The sequence below is a fragment of the Pan troglodytes genome, chromosome 3 (genome assembly GCF_028858775.2).
Source record: "Pan troglodytes isolate AG18354 chromosome 3, NHGRI_mPanTro3-v2.0_pri, whole genome shotgun sequence".
NCBI lineage: Eukaryota > Metazoa > Chordata > Mammalia > Primates > Hominidae > Pan > Pan troglodytes.
In genome coordinates this window covers 187,247,632-187,268,512 of record NC_072401.2, presented here as the reverse complement: position 1 = coordinate 187,268,512, position 20,881 = coordinate 187,247,632, and the positions used below count along the sequence as shown (strand labels likewise).

At 39.2% G+C, this 20,881-nt stretch overlaps 1 protein-coding gene across 50 annotated transcripts in view; it reads left to right on the top strand.

The window, feature by feature from the left end:
* The window catches only part of SORBS2 (sorbin and SH3 domain containing 2), a 370,848-nt gene that overhangs the window by 330,124 nt on the left and 19,843 nt on the right, over positions 1 to 20,881 (top strand). For 32 of the 50 annotated variants that reach the window (XR_010156778.1, XM_063810053.1, XM_063810052.1 and 29 more), the window contains 6 exons: positions 1,661 to 3,247; positions 6,012 to 6,100; positions 7,532 to 7,578; positions 10,998 to 11,112; positions 11,198 to 11,326; positions 14,170 to 14,370. Coding sequence is in view for 49 of the 50 variants with exons in the window: in XM_063810053.1 (XP_063666123.1) it covers positions 1,661 to 3,247; positions 6,012 to 6,100; positions 7,532 to 7,578; positions 10,998 to 11,112; positions 11,198 to 11,326; positions 14,170 to 14,370 (2,168 nt within the window). In the remaining variant the exon portion in view is untranslated. Of the gene's footprint in view, positions 1 to 1,660; positions 3,248 to 6,011; positions 6,101 to 7,531; positions 7,579 to 10,997; positions 11,113 to 11,197; positions 11,327 to 14,169; positions 14,371 to 18,829; positions 19,595 to 20,881 lie in introns of all 50 variants that reach the window. The other 18 variants (XM_054683573.2, XM_054683580.2, XM_054683578.2 and 15 more) reach the window with 2 other exon arrangements.

The following is a 20,881-nucleotide window of genomic DNA, read 5'->3' as shown; positions in this document are numbered from 1 at the left end:
CTCACTGTTGAAAGGAGTAAGTCACTCCTTCTGGTTTCTGGAAGACCATTTACTGGTATTCCTTGAGGACACGAATATTTCTGAGATGGAGAGTGAGGATTGAACCAGCCCCTACAGGGAGCTAGGGCTCTACCAAATGTGGGACCCCACAATCTCCTCTAATATCTTGGGATTGAAAGAGAAGAGAAAGAGATTTTGAAATGTGTAAAGAAATTGAGCTCTAATGTAAGTTTCTATAAAACCAGACCGATTCAGCTACACCTATCAACTATAGTCACTAAAACGATTGCCACATGGTAGTTAAAAGTGGTAGCTGATTTGTGTGCAAAAGGTATTCTGGTCGTGATGATTGGACTCTGAGTAGGTGGATGCCTAGCCCTTTTAAGGCCTTGTAAAGCTGTGATATCAGCTGATGGTTCAGGGCATGTGAGCCCCATCCATCACATCTTTCCTCTGAGGAGCAGAGATGCCTTATCAGATTCAACTCACTTATTCAAATGAATATCTTAAGGTAACAAGTAGGTCATGAAATGCCATTGACCTATTATTCTTGGATACTAGCCAAAAGTTAAAAGGGTTCTGATAAATGTAGATATTTGTTTTATCACAGGGAATGTTAAATCAACTTCCTTTCCCAGACAGTGCAGATCTACCTAATGTGCTTATCTACTTTTAAAGAATTTAGAGAACATTGTAAGGTATAAGTATTGAATAGAGATATTTTCCTCCATTAGATTTTATTTCTAGGAAGAAAATGTCCTGTTAGATATAATTTGGCTCTCCATTTATTAGTTGACTCAGCAAAGCAAAAGAACATTTCCATAGCTATTCAAAATTGAGGCCAAGTGTAGATCTCTATTATCAAATTGCAAATGATTTTTCAAAGAACTCTTCCGAGAAAAAAAACATGATATATGCACCTCTGATGAAAGTTTTGCATTATATTCAGTTTTCCTATGAGAATTATGTACCTAATAAGAGGTTAAAGGTAGAGCAATTGAAGAGGTAAATTAGTTTGTTTAAAGAGCTTTAGCTATTTTTTTCTAGAAAAATGTTAGCAGCAATAGTTCACAGCATTTTGATTTTGCAATTTTGGAGAATACTTTGCCTTATAGCTTTTAAAATCTAAAACCCACAAAAAATTATTTGGTATAGTCATGAGCGTATTAATTCGATGTAAATGTATAAACCCTTCTTTACCTATGCATCATTACGAATCAAATGAGGCTCAAATTCCGGCCCTATTAAATTGAGTAAGGGTATAACACTTTTGACACTAATTGTTAAACCTTTACTACCAGATCATGCTATCAGCTGAAGCAGCACTATTGTGTTTTGGCAAACAATATTGTCAGAAAGGTGTATGAATTATGCAGTAGAAGTAGGTGTATTTGCTGACATCAGTTACTTCTTATACATAGTTTTGTCAACTCTCTCTGCAAAGCTACATTCACTGAAAAAGTATTAGCTCGCTTTAGAATTAGACCTTCGTCTCTAGAGTTGAAGCTCCATGTGCGAACAGTCGGCATCTAGATTAAAACACACTAACTGCTTTCTCCTTGCTGTGCTGTCTGATGCTTACTGACATGCTCTCCTCTCTTTGTGAACCTTTTAACTTCTCCAAATGTCTCTCTTCTACCACGCTGCTCTGGATTAAAAGGTGGGGATGATAGCAAAATATGTCCATCCCTTTGCAGTTACTCAGGGCTCAACGGCAACCCCTCCAGTGAGTTAGATTACTGTAGCACTTACAGACAGCACTTGGATGTCCCTCGGGACTCACCAAGAGCCATTAGTTTCAAGAACGGCTGGCAAATGGCCCGGCAAAACGCAGAAATCTGGAGCAGCACGGAAGAAACCGTCTCTCCCAAAATCAAATCCCGGAGCTGTGACGATCTCCTAAACGATGACTGCGATAGCTTCCCGGACCCGAAAATCAAGTCGGAAAGCATGGGCTCCCTGTTATGTGAAGAGGACTCCAAGGAGAGCTGCCCCATGGCGTGGGGGTCCCCCCACATCCAGGAGGTTCGCAGTAATGGCAGATCGAGGACCAGACACCGGTCAGCCCGCAGCGCCCCGGGGTTCCTGAAGATGTACAAGAAAATGCACCGCATCAACCGCAAGGACCTGATGAACTCCGAGGTGATCTGCTCCGTGAAGTCCAGGATTCTGCAGTACGAGAGCGAGCAGCAGCACCAGGGCCTGCTGCACGCCTGGAGCCAGTCCTCCACGGAGGAGGTGCCCCGGGACATGGTGCCCACACGCATTTCCGAGTTCGAAAAGCTGATCCAGAAGTCCAAATCCATGCCAAATTTAGGGGACGACATGCTATCGCCCGTAACCCTAGAACCACCGCAAAATGGCCTATGTCCCAAGAGGCGGTTTTCCATTGAGTATTTGCTGGAGGAGGAAAATCAAAGTGGACGCCCCGCTCAGGGCCAGCGAGGCTGCCAGTCCAGCGCCCTGGTGCCCATTCACATTGAAGTCACCAGCGATGAGCAGCCCCGAGCACACGTGGAGTTTTCCGACAGCGACCAGGACGGGGTTGTGTCTGACCACAGTGACTACATTCACCTAGAGGGGTCATCCTTCTGCAGTGAAAGTGACTTTGATCACTTTTCCTTCACATCCTCCGAAAGCTTTTACGGATCCAGCCACCACCACCACCACCATCACCACCACCACCACCACCACCGCCACCTCATCAGCTCCTGCAAAGGCAGGTGCCCGGCCTCCTACACTCGATTTACCACAATGTTAAAACACGAAAGAGCCAGACACGAAAACACCGAGGAGCCCAGAAGGCAAGAAATGGACCCTGGCCTTTCTAAACTTGCTTTTCTAGTCAGTCCTGTGCCTTTCCGGAGGAAAAAAAATTCAGCTCCTAAGAAACAGACTGAAAAGGCAAAATGTAAAGCATCTGTGTTTGAGGCTCTGGACTCTGCCCTTAAAGACATTTGTGACCAAATTAAAGCTGAAAAGAAAAGGGGGAGCTTGCCGGACAACAGCATCTTGCACCGCCTCATCAGTGAGCTGCTGCCAGATGTTCCCGACAGGAATTCATCCCTGAGAGCGCTGAGGAGGAGCCCCCTGCACCAGCCTCTCCACCCACTGTCTCAAGATGGTGCTATTCACTGTCCACCCTACCAGGATGACTGCGGGAGAATGCCCCACAGTGCCTCCTTCCAAGACGGGGACACAGCCAGCAACAGCTACCACCACCAAGACCGTGGCGGTGCGCTCCAAGGTGGATGAGCTTTTCTTTCTTTTTCCTTGTGGTTCAGAGACCCACCCTCCAGCTCTTTCATTTTCCATTCCAACATCTCATCACTCCCGAGCTGGGAGACCATTTGGCGTCGTTATGTGTTGTGAAGCAAAAACTTGTTGTGCAAATATGTCTTACTGAATATTTCTCATTTGCCCATGCGATATTTGGACTTGATGTGTGGCTTAAAGTGATCATCAATTCACAAAAATTTACTCTTTCAAAAACGAGAGGGAAGGCCATTTTGTAGCTCAGCATTAGGGTTGAAACAACCACTACTCACATTGAGACAATAAATTACGTTGTGACATGAATCAAAACCTATAGTTCCACAAATAGCCTTTTAAAAATGTTTATATTAACTTTAAAACTTTATATTCATTCAGTTAATAAATAATTTGCTCACATTCTATATAGAAGATACTATATCAAAACATTCAAGAAGCAAAACTGAAATGTGTGATTAGTAATTGATGGACACGAAGAAATTAGGGTGTGTTTAATAGCTTTCTCCATTTCAAGGACACAATGGTGATAAAATTTTTGTGAATGTATCTTTAAGCTGTATATATAAAAGTCCCATTTCCACCATTTAGTGTATTCATTTTCTCTTTTCCATTACTTAATTCATTCACTTTCTCTTTCTGCTAAAACAGTCCTGTATTGAAATTTGAATTACACTATTCAGGCTAACAGTGACTCTAAACTCTATTTTCATAGATAACTTTGAAGTGGCAACACAAGAATACATAGCAATTGAAAGGCAGAGGACTATTTTTGAGATTTATATAACTTACAGCCCAGGGTGTTTTAATGTTTGTGACCAATTATTTTCATTAATTCTTACAGCGCATCTGTTCACTACATAAATTTTAAGAGGCTGGAATGAACATTCCGGGCTGAAAGTTGGTCAACAGAGAAACTTCTAGGCACCAGACACTACAGAGTGCTTTACATACGTTATCTAATAAAACTGGCATAGGCCTATGAAATGGGTGTTATTTCAAAAGCCATTTTCAATTTTGGAAGTTGGGCCCAGAGAGGAAAGGAAATTTGTCCAAGGTCACACAGAGAGTAGATAACAGAAAAGGGATTCAAACCCCTAATAATTCAGAATTTATAGTATAAAATATAATCTCAGACAAAAAAAGACATAATTCACAGTTCATACTAGTGTCAAATATGGCTCGATTGTTAATTAACTTGCACAAATCTACTTAGTCTTTATGTTTGCTTTCACTTTTGCTATACTATACACTTACGTTTATCTTTGCCTACCCTTAGACTGAAGCAACATGCTTCAAAATAATAAATTAGAATTTAAAAAATCAATTTCTACAATTGAAAATTTTCACTAATTGAAATGTGTCAGAATCCAATTTTTTAACAAATTAGCTACCTTCTCCAGGTTTTTAATATCCTAATATAACCATCTCTCAATTTTATGTGCAGATAGGAGTACATTTTTGAAACGTAACTTGAAAGGGCTTTGAAATGCATTTAAAAGTATTTTGTTTTTTAGTAAAATATTTACTTTCCAATTGTGTTTCACCCAAGTGAAAAATAGCTTATATTCCATGGGTTAGAAAAAGTAATTTAAAATTTATGATCATTAGGAGGCCCTATGATCATAAAAGTATATTAACTTAGAATTTACATCATCAAAGTAGTCAAAATCCTAAAACAATGTTTTCTTATTATGAATCAGCACTTTAAATTCTTTCATAGATGGATAAAATAAATTTTATTTTTAATGCTTCTTGTTAGTCTGGATAACTAGATTTATTTAAGGGATAAAAGAAAGAATTGACAAATACTGACCCAGTGGTACTGATAAAATTCTATAACATAGACTACTGGAATACTTTTAATGTCTAGTTACATCTCCATATGTAAGTCACGTAAGTGCAAAAGGTATAAGATACTATTAAGAACTACATGCAATCAAAATTTTGTAATGTGATTATTTATGCTTTGCTTTAAGATGAACAAAAATAATTCAATATTTCATAAGCAATTTGGCAACTGACATGATGCTTTCTGTTTATCCCTTTTTTGCTTGGAGTAAGAAGAAACAATATCTCTTTGTTTCTTTGCTTTCTGATAAGGTGTTTATCATCTGGGCACAAAGGAAGGTCGTAGATAAACAGTATGGCATCTTAAGATTCAATAAGTATTTAAAAACAGAGGAAGAGTGAAGAGGGGAGAGTAAGGCAGAAGGAGAATGTTCATCACCACCCTCCTGTCATCCTCATACTTTCTTTGGTTTTATCTCTTTCTTTTTCATTACTACAGTCTTAAATTACTCCACAAAATGTTTCTTTTTCTACAAATTGTTGCTATTTTCAAATTCTCCATCCTCTATAAATCTTATAATAGTAATTATAAATAAGAAGCAAAGGCATAGAAACAGAAAGCTTTGGAAAAACTTTATATGAAAAATCCCTCTAACTATAAATTGTCTTACTGGGTGTGGCAATATAATTGATCAGCAATGTAGTAATCATATTTATATAGACAATTATAATAATTCTGCAACCTCAGATATTTTTCCTTTTGAAATGCTCTTGTTTTGTGTCTTATTTCACAACTTTATAATGACCTATGAGTTTTATGCCCATGTGTTCAATAACGATGTCTCTCCAAATTTGGGGAAAAAAATAGTGGCCACCAGGGAAAATGGCGGAACAAGTTGGCTTGTAATTAAGTGGATACTCACCATGACTGGCCCTGTTCTTTCCAATAGACCGTGAGTCCCCTAGAAGTTACTCATCCACTTTGACTGACATGGGGAGAAGTGCACCAAGGGAAAGAAGAGGAACTCCAGAAAAAGAGGTAGTTAATTTAATAGCATTGGAGTCTTTTACAGCAACACACTTGATACAGCACTTACCAGCCAAAAATTATCCCAAACCAGTAACGAACTCGGACAGGAAATGTGAAAATACTGAGAAACTAGAAACAATTTTCCTTGGGGCCCGAGCATAGCAACTCTGACCCTAGAAGCAGTCCACACCCTGACCCTAGCTGTGGGTCTTCCCTAGTGGTGGCCCAGTTTTGGCCATGAGGCCTCTCCGAGTCTTGACCTGATGCCCATGAACTTAACCATTATGACCTAAAAGTGTCCTGAGTTAGGGCACCTCGTGGAGGCAATAGGTTTCCTCTACAATTTCTTGGCCCGCTGGTCTAGGAGAAAGCCTGATGTCAACTGTGTTGTAAATCAATACAGAGCCTACAGAAATCATTTTTGCTGGCTTCCTTTTATTGGAGAGGATCCCTAAAAAGAGCTTTTAACCAGCCCAGTTCTCGGGATACTGCCCCTGGGAACCACCCACCAACTGAACTCTGTCCAGGGCCCTGAGCCGGGGCTAGAGTTCTTGCTCAAACTGCCTTGGAGCCATGAGGGCTGGATGGAAACTAAAAGCTGGACTTGGACTGGCAGCCGCTCCAGAGGATCTTATAGGCATCTGATGTAGTCCAGAGCCTGTGGGATCCCCAAAGAAGTTAGAAATGGTCCAGGATTCCTAAAGTTCACCAGAGTCATGGGGAAAAAGAATGGAGTGAAGGGATTGTTGGTTGGTGGGGAAGGAAGAGCTGGCCTAGCTAGCTATAGGGTACAGGGTACCTCAGGGAGATCTGTGGCCCCCAGAGTTTGAGGATGGGCACGTGTCACATCACATCACAACTAAAAGACGAGTGGCTGGTGGACAGAGTGTTGAAGGATTCCTGAGCCCTCTAGGGAATGCAAGATGATCACACCTATACTTTTGCCCACTAACCAGCCTCCCAGTGATAATTGAGCTAATATTTTTTGCTAATATGTTAATAAGTGTCTAATGAAGGGAATGATTACTTCTTTTATGACATCTGGTCCTTTTATTATGATTCAGAGGGAGCTGTGTCAATCTCCATAGAACATAGAGCCGTTGACCCTCCACATTTATCCTAGGAAAAGCCTTTGTAACAGCCAAAATGATGCCTAGGATGCAAACCTCTGCCGGCATTTTATTCTCTCATTATAACATTAATCTACCTTAGTTCCTAAGATTAAATATGATGGTGAATAAGCCTTCTATTATATTCCTATTATAGCTTAAATATCTAAATGAAGAATGAATGGACTTATTTATAAATTGCTTACAGGATTGACATTACATATGTTTGATGATTCCCTGAGGTTTCCTTTTTCTTTAAGGCACATTAAACTACTTTCTTGTAGAAAATTCAAATTTTAAATTAGTGCTAATTGTTTATCTTCCTTTTCAGAAATTGCCTGCAAAAGCTGTTTATGATTTTAAGGCTCAGACATCTAAGTAAGTAAGATAAATACTCATCATATGATTTAAGGTGGTTTTAAATGTTAGTAATGCTTTAAGAGATAAGCATTGCAGTAGGATGTGTTACAAATGAGGTCTAATTCCCAATGCAGCAATCTACTCTAATTAAATGGTTCCTTCAGAATTACCTTTTATTTTAAGTTTAGTTGAGAATTACTGAGTTTTAAATTACATTAAACATGTTAGGTAGAACACAATGAATTCTAAAGGATAGGAAAAACAAAAAGAATTTAGGAATATTTGTTTTTAGAATTTTTGTGTCAATAATGAATTAATGAAGTATTGGGGGCCAGGCACAGTGGCTCATGCCTGTAATCCCAGCACTTTGGGAGGCCAAGGCAGGCAGATGGCTTGAGCCCAGGAGTTCAAAACCAGCCTGGGCAACATGGCAAAACCATGTCTCTACAAAAAATATAAAAATTAGCTAGGCATGGGGGCATACACCTGTATAGTCCCAGCTACTCAGGAGGCTGAGGCAAAAGGATTGCTTCACTGGGAGGTAGACGCTGCCATAAGCTGAGGTTGCGCCACTGCACTCTAGCCTGGGCAACAGAGCAGGACCCTGTCTCAAAAAAAAGAATGAATAAGTAAATAAATAAAGTATTGGGGAGTAATTAACACTAGCTGGGGGAATTTGATAACATTTATTTATCCAAATATTCCAAGCATAGTTTCTGGGGTTGATGACTAGAACTTAGTACAAAGATTCCTGTATTGAAGTCTCCATCCTCAGCCTGCAAAGCTCAGAGATTCTGAGCAAAGTTTTCTCCTTTGGTCTTTTGGTGTCAGTGTTTTCACCGTCCTGAATTGCAATATTTCTTTTGCCTTTATTCTTTGCTCAGCAGATAGGCATGTGGTTGCGGAAGCACATAAGCAGACTTATATAAGAGGGAGTTGCCCAGATTTTTTGTGACCTATGTGCACAGACCTTTAAGCAACTTTGGTCTCCAGTAGAATTCAAGACAGATATTGAATTCATTGTAAATTGTCATTAAATTATTATATGTTGTTTACACTGAATATATATATATAATAACCAAAATAATTTACTCATAAAAATGCATATAATGTGAGTTAATAGCTCTAGAAACTGTCTCTGGCAGAAGACATATAAAAATAAATCACTCATAATTTGGTAATGCTGCTGAGATAGGAAATGAACTAGATAAGAAAAATCCTATTTAGAAATTAAGATGTTGAACATGGCTTAAATCTGGCCTGAAGAAAAGCTTACATCTTTTTTTTCAAATTAGAGAAATAAGATGCTTTGTTTCTACTGCACTCCGGTCCTAACTACTGTTCTGTGGATATGGTGTGACAATTTGTACAATGCATATCAATTTTATAAAATAATGTTACAGAGCACACGTTTCATTTCTTCTTTGTAAAAAATCAATCCATAGCTTTCTTAAATATATAAAACCCTGAGGAATGGCAGGGGATGTGAAGTAGGAAGGGTGTCCACCCAAGGCTCACAAGGTCTTCTGAGAAGTCTTAATTTTAAAAAGCAGCTGGGCACGGTGGCTCACGCCTGTAATCCCAGCACTTTGGGAGGCCAAGGCAGATGGATCACTTGAGGTCAGAAGTTCGAGACCAGCCTGGCCAACATGGTGAAACCCCGTCTCTACTGAAAATACAAAAATTAGCCAGGGGTGGTGGTGGGTGCCTGTAATCCCAGCTACTCAGGAGGCTGAGGTGGGAGAATCACTTGAACCTGGGAGGTGAAGTTTGCAGTGAGCCGAGATCACACCACTGCACTCCAGCCTGGGTGACAGAGCAAGACTCCATCTCAAAAATAAATAAAAATAAAAGTGAGGGGAAAAAAGCAAATGGGACTTTAAAATTCTAGGTCTGAGATGAGAGGGACACAGTTTTGAAAACTTAAGAGTAAGACTTTCCTGTGTCTTAAGGACTTCAAAATTTTAAACGCAACCCGTACAAATACAAAAGAGTCTTTTTCATAGCTTTGAAAAATTGGTTGCCTCTGATTCATATGTTCATATTATATTTTAAAAAGCTAGTCTCATTTCCAGAAACAAAACATACCTAATACAAATAAAACTGTTGTGAACATTAAATATCTTGCTTTGCTTTGTTTTCTGTTTTTTACATTAGGCATTTGCACAAAAGAAGGAAGCACTGTATTTGAATGTAAAGCTCCATGAATCTTCTTTGTTTTTAGGGTTACTGAAAATTTAACACATTTTCAATTGTGAAGATTTTAGCACTTCTAAATGTGTGATCATTCTTTTAATATACCACCATTTTTTCGATTAATTCTTTTAATCAATGAGAAGTGTTCTCCATCAGGTATAAATCTCTCTCCATCAAACGGTCTATACTAATAAATGATCCAACTGAAAATTCTGAACCAAAATTTTTTTTAAAAAGATTAAAAAATGAAAATTCTGAACAAAACAATGCAGAAGATTCCAGAGTGGGAGGGCAGATGTATTGCAAAATGAGGCTCTTGGGAGAAGATACAAATTAATCGCCCTCCATCCAAGAATAATTGCGGAGGCAAAATAATGAACCAACCTAATCACCTGGGTGATTAAGCCAGGAAAAATTGATGTAGTGAAGGTGATAAGTTTAGGTGTGAATTATTCAAAATGCATAATGTCATTATAACTTAAAATTATAAATACCCAAATCAAATATACCTACAATTTTCTTAGAAACAGCCAAAATTGAAAAATATAGTGTCTTAAAAATATTTTTATTTCTTGTAAATAAAAGATAGAAAGGCAAGCATTGGCATATGTCTTTGCACTTAAAACACATTCTTCGTGCCCCACTGAAAATTAAAAGTGTAAGATCTTTTCTGTTACACAAAATAAATTCCTTATCAAGATATTGTATTAAAATACCTGTCAACCAACTTCAAAGATCCACAAATAAAATTTGTTCTGGTGTTGGCACTTCTATTCTGAGGCTACATGATATTTGTTTTCCTTCATGTAAGCTTCAGTACATCAAAAGGGGCTGGGGGGCTAGTAACTAACTAGCCAACTAGCTTCAGGACAAAAAAAAAAAAAAAATCAGTGCAGAACTATTCCATCATTTTTCCAAGCTTCAAAATGCCTCTTCTCTGAACTAATGATAAAGTAGCAAGAGTCTGTCCCCTCCTTTAAACTTCTTATTAATCTGTCTGTGATTTATATCCAATGGAATGTTTATACTTACTCTGTTTGAAATCATTTCTAAAGTTATAATGTTTTAAGTGCATTCTAAGAATTTGCAAGGATCATTCTTATCTAATCGGACTCAATATCAATTGGATTTTTTAATATTGTAAGTATATTTGCCAAACAAATGCAGATCTAGCGAGGGTGTTGATCTTGAGAATTATTGCTGTACATCACAAAAAGACCATGTCAACGTGTCTCTTCCAGGGAGTTGTCATTTAAGAAAGGAGATACTGTGTACATCCTCAGGAAAATTGATCAAAATTGGTATGAGGGAGAACACCACGGGAGAGTGGGCATCTTCCCGATCTCATACGTAGAGGTAGGTCCTCTCCCTTTCTCTCTTGGATGGCGGTGGTTTCAAAGGTCACCGCAGATTTGAGAATAAATGACTATTTCCTTCATAGAAACTCACGCCTCCTGAGAAAGCACAGCCTGCAAGACCACCTCCGCCAGCCCAGCCCGGAGAAATCGGAGAAGCTATAGCCAAATACAACTTCAACGCAGACACAAATGTGGAGCTGTCACTGAGAAAGGTAGCCCAGCTGGTTTTTTGTTTGTTTGTTTTTGTTTGTTTGTTTTTCAGTGGGTTTGAAAAGGCTGTATCTTTTCAAAACTAAAACAGGTTATCTTTTTCTTTAGACATTTTTATGTTTACCCTATTTTCTACAAAGGACTCCTTAAGGCAGCCCAGAGTCACGGTTCCCTGCTGGTCCCTGTGTCCTTTTAGAGGAGTTCCCGTGGGATACCAGGCTTCTCCCTCTGTGGCCTAGTCTGGGAAGCCGGGCATGGGGCTGAAAATCAAGGACTTACACATTCGGGAGCCCAAAAGGAAAAAGCACTTCGATACACTTCAAAATATGTTGTTTTGCTGCCTTATTTTTCAGTCTTTTAAAAACAAGATATTCCAATGCTTATCTTCCTCTATCTTGGAATCTAGGAACGGTCCTAGGTGAAGAAGATCCTTCCTCTTGGGGGAGCCGCTTTAAGAGCCATCTCTGCAGTGCTCTTCCCTGGATCATCCTTCTTTGGGCCTCATAATTGACCCAAATTTCTCTAGCAGCCCATCCAATCCTAGTGTCTCTTCTTAATAATATCAAAAGCCTCGAGGCCAGGCATGGTGGCTCACGCCTGTAGTCCCCGCACTTTGGGAGGCCAAGGCAGGTGAGCGAGATTCCATCTCAAAAAAAAAACAACAACAAAAAAACACAAACAAACAAAAACCTCTTTTAACCTGCTAGTTTACATAATTGAGAATGATAAATGAATTATTCTTATTGCTTTCTAAACATGACATATATTTGTTTGAGGTAACTGCCTCTGCACACAACACAGGCGAGATAGTGATATTTAGAGTGGCTCTAGGACCACCCACACCTACTAGTGAAATCCTTAGCCAGGTGTGATGAAGAGCAATACCACAGTCCTGGTTTGTTCTGGTCCTGGCAGAACCTTGTCTCATTCTCTCCCATCAGTCTTAATTCTGCATCATCAGCCGATTCCTTCTTTCCTACCCTCTGGGCTGCCCCACCCAGCATGAGAACCACAGAGCATTACATGAACTCTGTCTCCTGTTTCATGTTCTACAGAAAGGCTTCACCAATGCCTCTTACAGCTCACACAACAGCCTAGCAACTACCTGTTCTTGGTATACTAGAAAATCGGTGCAATTTTCAGATTTGGGGAGACTGACTTTTTTTTTTTTTTTTGAGATGGAGTGTCACTCTGTCACCCAGGCTGGAGTGCGATGTGTGCTCTCAGCTCACTGCAACCTCCACCTCCCAGATCCAAGCGATTCTCCCACCTCAGCCTCCCAATTAGCTGGGACTACAGGTGCCCGCCACCACACCTGGCTAATTTTTGTATTTTTAGTAGAGATGGGGTTTCACTATGTTGGCCAGGCTGGTCTCGAACTCCTGACCTCATGATCCACCCGCCTTGGCCTCCCAAAGTGCTGGGATTACAGGCGTGAGCGACTGCATCCAGCCTGAGACTGACTTTTCTTGAGTATGTTCTGCTCAGCGGTGGTGAAGCACACAAAATCAACCATCCAGCGTTTCAACACAAAGAGAACTTTCAAGTGCTACTCAAGGTCGAAGTTCTTCTTGGGTAGCACCTGAAGAAGGGTGCCCTGTTGGGCTGAGATTAATGACTGTTTCAGCTCCATCACACCATCAGGTGCTGCTGCCCGAGCTTCTGTATCACCTGCTGAATGCAGCTGCAGTTTTTGCCCGGTAGCATCAACTTGCCTGCCTACTTCTAGGCTACGTGTAGTTTTGAGTTAAAGTTTAAACTGAGTTCTGCAGCACTGGCTCGGTCATGGCAGGTGGAAGTGATTCTAGAAAGTTCTATTATTGTGAAAGCCAAGGGTTCTATTCAAATCTTTAATGACAAGTATGGAATGGTCACCAACTACTCAGATGGATGCTGGGTTTCCATTGTCAGGGTGAAGACCAGGGGAATGCCAGTCTTGTCACAGCTATTGATATTCTAGGGCGCTGTCTTTCCCCCAACCCTTTAGTTCACTCTGTCACTACTTAGCGCATGTAGATTAAAGAAGAAAATGGGCCGGGCACAGTGGCCCATGCCTGCAATCCCAGCACTTTGGGAGGCCGAGGCGGTCAGATCACTTGAGGTCAGGAGTTGGAGATCAGCCTGACCAACATGGTGAAACCCCAATCTCTGCTAAAATACAAAAAATTAGCCGGGCATGGTGGCGGGCGCCTGTAATCCCAGCTACTCGGTAGGCTGAGGCAAGAGAATTCTTAAACCCAGGAGGTGGGGGTTGCAGTGAGCCATGATCACACCACTGCACTCCAGCCCGGGTGACAGAGTGAGATTCCCTCTCAAAAAAAAAAAAAAAAAAAATAGAAATAAAAAAAGAAAACGGTGTACCATTCGATGTTCTCCCTTCTAGAGGTGTTTTCTGTAACCCATTTCAGACAGACCCTCACAGCAAGCTGTGGTGCACTTTCTGAAGCTCTTCCTACAGAAGGCCAATGCACTGAACCTGCCAGAGATAAAATAATCCTGTTGTCATTGAGACATTACCTTTTACACTATTCTGCTTTTTGAAATAACTTAGACAAATAATTTCACACAATACCAGCATAAACAAGTATAAACCCATTCACATTAACCAGGCATCCTTAGGGAAGATTCTAATGGCCTGAATGGACAATTCAATTACATATATGTTGATCATGTGTATTTTTCTAGTAAGCACTAGTACCTTACTTGCCCTCCCCTGATTAAACAAAAACTGAAGGTATAAAACCTGCCCAAATGGAAACCTATTTTTTCATAGAAAACATTGACAATTATATTTTCATGTTATTCTATCTCTGTTTCTAATGCATTTTTCTCATATTCATAACAGGGAGATCGAGTTATTCTTCTTAAAAGAGTTGATCAAAACTGGTATGAAGGTAAAATCCCAGGAACCAACAGACAAGGCATCTTCCCTGTTTCCTATGTGGAGGTCGTCAAGAAGAACACAAAAGGTGCTGAGGACTACCCTGACCCTCCAATACCCCACAGCTATTCTAGTGATAGGATTCACAGCTTGAGCTCAAATAAGGTAAGAACATACTCCGTCATGTTAATGTAATATTGGAAGCTCCAAGTAAGATAATCGGTGTGTGATTTTAGGATATTAGATTAGAATATCATATCTATTGCAGAGAAAGAGATTTACATATTATGTTTCTACATGTGTGAGTGCCACATCAGTAAATATAAGTCAGTGCCACATCAGTAAATATAAGTCAATGTTTCTCAAATAGGTGCTGGCATAAAGATTTAATGATTAATTTTGCTCATTTCATTTTCAAGTTAAAATATCGAAAGAGAAAGAGAAAACGAGAGTATCATGAAGTCTCGTATGATATATATCTGTACTCCTGTGTACATAAATGTTTTCTGAAATAATTTTTTCCTAAAGCTTCATTTTTATATATGTAAATTTTATGTATATAATATAATCTTTATATATAAATAAATATAATCATATATTCATACATGTATATACAATTGTGATTTATAATTTGAAATATAAATATACACAACACAAAATACTATGTATATCTCAAAATAGTATATCACGAGAACACCGGGTTATTAGGTTGACAAATCTATACAAGTTTTTTATATGGAAAATGAGCTAGAGCAAAAATTTTTAACTAGAGTCTATAAGTCAAGATGTTTATTAGTTTAAATGAAAATGTTGTAGGTTATTGTAAGTCCTCAAGTTTGTTTTATCAGTTTTAGGACAGTTATATGCCAGTTCTACTGTTTCACCTGAGCGGGCTAAAGATGATTATCTTTCTCAATACGTAATTTAAAAGAGGCTTTGCTTCTTTAATTGGTGAATGTAAAAAGGCTATTTGACTGTCTGTACTCACAATGTGAAATCTTTTCTTATTTTTCTGCTGAATTATATTCTTTTTATGAATGGCATGTAAGGATCTTTTTTCTCATTAACTTCTAGGAATAAAACTTTAAATTGCCAATTACTTCCAAAATGTTTTAAGTACTTCCCAACATTCAAAAAATGTATTAAGTTGCCTAATTTATTAATTATTTTAATTGAGATCAAGGCTAGGACATGAAAAGCTAAACCATCTAGAGCTGGTAAAATAAAATCAACATATCAGATGTTACTAAAGTGTGAAGTCACTTCATGTTCCGATGAAAGAACTATTTCAAGGTAGCATCCCAGTGACCTAAACTACTTCTTGAAAATGAGCCTGAGAAGGATTTTATATGAGGAAATGATCTAAGAATCTGCCATCTTAAGAGAGGCATTTTTTTTTTAGAAGGCTGGAGTCTTGGCATTTTATTTATTGTGATCCTCTTTGAAGACTGAGTTTCAGTTGCAAATAATTACCCTCAACCCTGTATTCATGGATAATATATGGAACAGTTTGGTACTATCCAATTTTGTTTGCTTGATTGATTATAGAGTTTTCCAGAATCTTCTTAAGTATATTTACTTCATTACCAGAGCTTAGCATTTACAGATCAGCATCCTTCCTTCAGTATTTTCTATTGATAAAGAGAAAAGATAAGAATCTTCATGCATATATTTGTCTTATCCACCATTCAGTCATCTTTAAAGAACTATCACAGAAATTTCAAAGCAACTGTACCTTCAAATAAAATGTTGTAAGGAAGAAAAGCATGTATGTACAAAAGCTCATTAAACATCTAACAAATTCTTCCATATGTCCTAATTAACAATGGCAATATAATATTTTGATCCCAATGTTTTCATCTTTGATGTGAATACAATTTAACTGTAATTGAATATATTTTCAAGTTTTTAAAGTAATACCAGATTTTAAACAGAGGCATGTACAAATTTCACTAATAACCAGTTTTTTATTGCTCACTGCTGGGGAAAAAATATGTTGAGAAGCTTATGTCCATAATTAGAAAGAAATACTTAATGGTTTTATCCCAACTGGTAATCCATGCTGTGATGTCACAGGCTTAATGAAGAAAACTTCCCAGTAGTGACAACCATTTTTAGAAAGATAAATATAATGTATTTCTAAATGATGACATCCAAAATATACTAAACGCTACAGAACCTATTTTCTAACTGATATTTACAAACAGAGAACTCATTAATAATTTATGAATCACTCTGGTGACACATTTAAATCACATTTCTTGACATACTGTCTTTGTCTTAGGGGAGACTAAAATGTAAGTTGATTTTATTTCTGATATTTCTGCTTTTAGTGCATTAGAATCCAATTCTGATGCTTTTGGAAAACAAAATAATTGTATGGGTTTTGTATCATAGGTATAGGTTTGTGATATAGTTATACCAGGATGCTTCATTTGGCTTTCGGTATAAGCAAGTCCATCGTAAAACTAAGCAGTTTAACCTGCTGACATGTATTTCGGTGACTGTGGTGGTGACGGCACAGCGTAGTCGCAGCATCAGATAGCAGTGGTGATGGTGGCAGTAATGACAAGGGAATTCAAGATCTTTCTTTCTCATCTACATAATATTCCTGGCATAACAGAAGGTGAAAGTGGAAACCTGATGGTCTGAAATTATTATATATTTCACAGACTTTCCAAATCTAACTACTGAAAACTTCTGTGTTATGTAACAAGGGGTATAAACTAGAACTCTACCTAGTAAGGGAACTTCTGTAGACTGTTGAATGAGACTTGAGTGGTTTATATCTCATTGAAAACTCAGCATCTACAGGACTTAACAGGAGTGGCTGTCTACCTAGGCGCAAACCACACGTGCAGTCTCACTGTGTGTCAGCAGCTAAGCAGCCCAGGTCCTGAATCCTGTATTAAGATGCTCACATGAGTTTTGTGATATTTATGTCATCCCATGATAAGATGACTTTAAAAAAAAAAAGCTAAATAAATTTAATTAATACCCCACTCCTACTATAGGACACAGGAGTCAAAAGCTAAGTAGGAAATGCATCACCCACTCACACACACTAAGGCCCCAGGAGCAAGAGGGCTGCTTCCCTGTGTAAAGTGTTATCCTAAACAATCAGCTGGAAAGTGTATCTCCAGAATCTTTTTGGAGATTTTTTTTTCTTTCCAAATCAAAGACATCTACCTGGAGAGACCTAAAGTGAAAGGTCCCTTCTCAAGGCTTTTATGCACATAGCAGGTAGCATTTTCTCTAGTCCAGCAAGGGTAGATAAATGTATTCCAATGTTAGTAAGTGGCACTTCTGGAACTACATTTTTTAATTTCTAATTTTTATGGGTACATATGGGGTGTACATATTTATCACAACTACTTGTAATACCTTTGCATACAATTTCAAATGTATTGTTTCATTTACTATATCCAAAATACATCAGTAATACTACGTATGTAGAAGTATATTTTTACTTCAGAAGATTAAGCTTCATAACTCGTACCTCCTCTGATTCACATAAATGTCAAGCTTTGAAAGAGAACGGGAGCTGAGGCAGAAGTTCTCCCTCCCATTAGCATCAAGTGAGCTTTCTATGTAAATATTTACTTTGGATTTTTTAAAACTTTGAAGCCGTAGTTATGTAAGCTCAGTTTCATTCTGATCATGGGTTCCTGTCTTTGAGACATAGTTTTCAGAACTTATTCACTTAGAAATTTGTTAACATATAATGATCTAAAATACTTTATTCATATGTTGTAATCACCTTGCAAACATAAGTGAGAAAATTGTCAGCGTTTAAAAGATTGGGCTATCCTGCAGGACAAGAGAACACTACACACATTCAGGAAATAAAATGACTTCACTATTGGTTTTCATTCTACATTAACATTTCTCTGGAGTCGTTTATACTCTACTAAGTCAGTATCTGGAAACCTGTAATATCTTTTCAACATAGTTTAAAGTAAGTAAGCATTAAATCTCTTAAGGGCCAGGCGCGGTGGCTCACACCTGTAACCCCAGCACTTTGGGAGGCTGAGGTGGGTGGGTCACGAGGTCAGGAGTTCAAGACCAGCCTGGCCAACATGGTGAAACCCATCTCAACTAAAAATATAAAAATTAGCTGTACTGGTGACATGCGCCTGTAGTCCCAGCTACTCGGGAGGATGAAGCAGGAAAATCGTTTGAACCTGGGAGGCAGAGGTTGCAGTGAGCCGAGATCACGCCACTGCACTCCAGCCTGGGTGCCACAGTGAGACTCTGTCTCAAAAAAATTTTTAAAAAAATTAAAAATAAATAAAAATAAATCTCTCAAGGTTTTACTGTCCTGGTAATCTCTATATCATCTTTATCTTGTTTGACATTTAAGACCCCTTCCAAAACTAGTACAGTTTCATTTGTGAAGTAACTTTTCTAATTAACATAAATGATTTTATGTATTTAAATTTCAGCAAAATACCTTCAAATCTAGATATCTTCTAAATGTCTTCAAATCTATGTTAAACATAAAATTATTTTCATATTCACCACCGCATCTTTTCTGCATTTCTCCATCGCTATGTTTTGATGCATTATTATTATTTTCTTAGTTTATTTTTTCTTAACTTCATAATCCGTGCTCATTTCCAAGTTGGCTTCCAGTGAACCAGCCCCTCCTCCCACCCACAAAGTCTCACCTGGCTCAGATAAAGGAGCTCTCCGGGGAACTGGCCAGGGCTGGTTGTCCCTGACAGCCTCATGTCTACCAGCAAACCCTTTGGCCCCAACACCACCTCCTTTCCTGGACGACTCCTTGGGTGAATTGGAGAAGCTTGGTGCTTTAACCTTGTCCGCTGACCAAGCCAAACCAACCATCCTAGAGGACACCATCCTGGAAATTAAGGAGGAACCTGCTGTCCTCCTCCCATTGTCCCCAGCGACTGCACCTGCCGAATCACCTTCCACTCACGCGGGTGTGGCCTCGGCTGCAGCCCAGCCTTACCATGCAGAGCCTCTTCAGGATCCCAGAACGACAACTCAAAGCAACTTTGCAGAGTTGAGAAAAATGAGAAGGGGCTTCTCAGACCCTAAGAAGGCACCAGAAGTCCTAGGGGATAATTTTGTGGCCTCTGCGTGCACCAGCGTGGGTTCCTTGCCTGTACCCCTTCCGGTCATTGGAGAGGAAGATGAGGGCATCTATGAGGGGATTGTGTCAGGCATCCAGAGAGGGCCGCCAGACCCTCAGGAAGGAGACGCCTGGTGGTGTGGCCACGATGGGTCAGAGGGCACCCCACACCTGCACATTGAAGAGGAGGAGGAGGAGGAGAAACCCAACTGCCTAAAACACCCCATAGCCACCCCCACAGATCCTAGGACCCCCAAGGAGGACAGCAATGCAGCAAAACCCAGTAATGAGGTATTTTAATTTTGTCTGATTATGGAAGAACTAACCGGCCTTACTATGATTAGCTATTACAGTTAATCATATTAATAAATACCTATTTTGACTAACAGGTTTTTTTAAACAAAAAACACAAATACTATATAAGATGGGGGTGGAGTGGGTGTATGAAAACACACCATATTTAATTAAATGATGTAAATATGTGATATAATTCCATTATCCCATTTTTCTTCAGGACCATAAACTTATATTTTAAAAGTCTTTGTAATTGATATAGTCTTTGTAATCTACCAATATTAATAATGATAGCTAATAGTGGAGCTCTTACTGAGCATCAGACACTATTCTAAAAACTCTACATCTTTAATCGTCAAAACCCAGTGAGGTGTGTGATATTATCATCCCCACTTTAGAGAAGAGGAAATTGATGCCCAGAAATTTGTCCTATTCCAGGATGAGAAACTGTACACCATACCTTTGACATAACGGCACTTTGCAAAAATAATAATGCTAATAATAAACAAAGACAACAGAAAAGAAAAACAGCACTTCTGTCCCCTTTCGATTTTCTAAAGAGGTCATTCTCTTCGTGTTGACTTCACATTGACTACTTAAGAACTGGGTATTGTATCTTCATGTTATGAAGAATCTTGAACAGTGGTTTTAATCAACAAAGGCAGAAAATATCCAGAAACTTTAGCTTGCAAACCTCTCTCTTAAAACAAAAAATGAGCCTGCAACGCCAGCACTTCCAGAGGCCGAGGCAGGCAGATCACCTGAGGTCAGGAGTTTGAGATCAGCCTGGCCAATATGGTGAAACCCCGTCACTACCAAAAATACAAAAACTAGCCAGGCGTGGTGGTGGGTGCCTACAATCCCAGCTACTCGGTAGGCTGAGGCAGGAGAATCACTTGAACCCGGGAGGAGGAGGTTGTAATGAGCTGAGATCGTGCCAGTGCACTCCAGCCTGGGTGACAGAGCGAGACTCCATCTCAAAAAAAAAAGAGAAACTTAAGGCCAGCCGCGGTGGCTTACGCCTGTAATCCAGCACTTTGGGAGCCCAAGGCTGGTGAATCATCTGAGGTCAGGAGTTCGAAACCAACCTGTCCAACATGGTAAAACCCCATCTCCACTAAAAATACAAAAATTAGTCAGGCATGGTGTTGGGTGCCTGTAATCCCAGCTACTCGGGAGGCTGAGGCAGGAGAACTGCTTCAAACCGGGAGGCGGAGGTTGCAGTGAACTGAAATTGTGCCATTGCACTCCGTTCTGGGCAAAAAGAGCAAAACTCCATTTCAA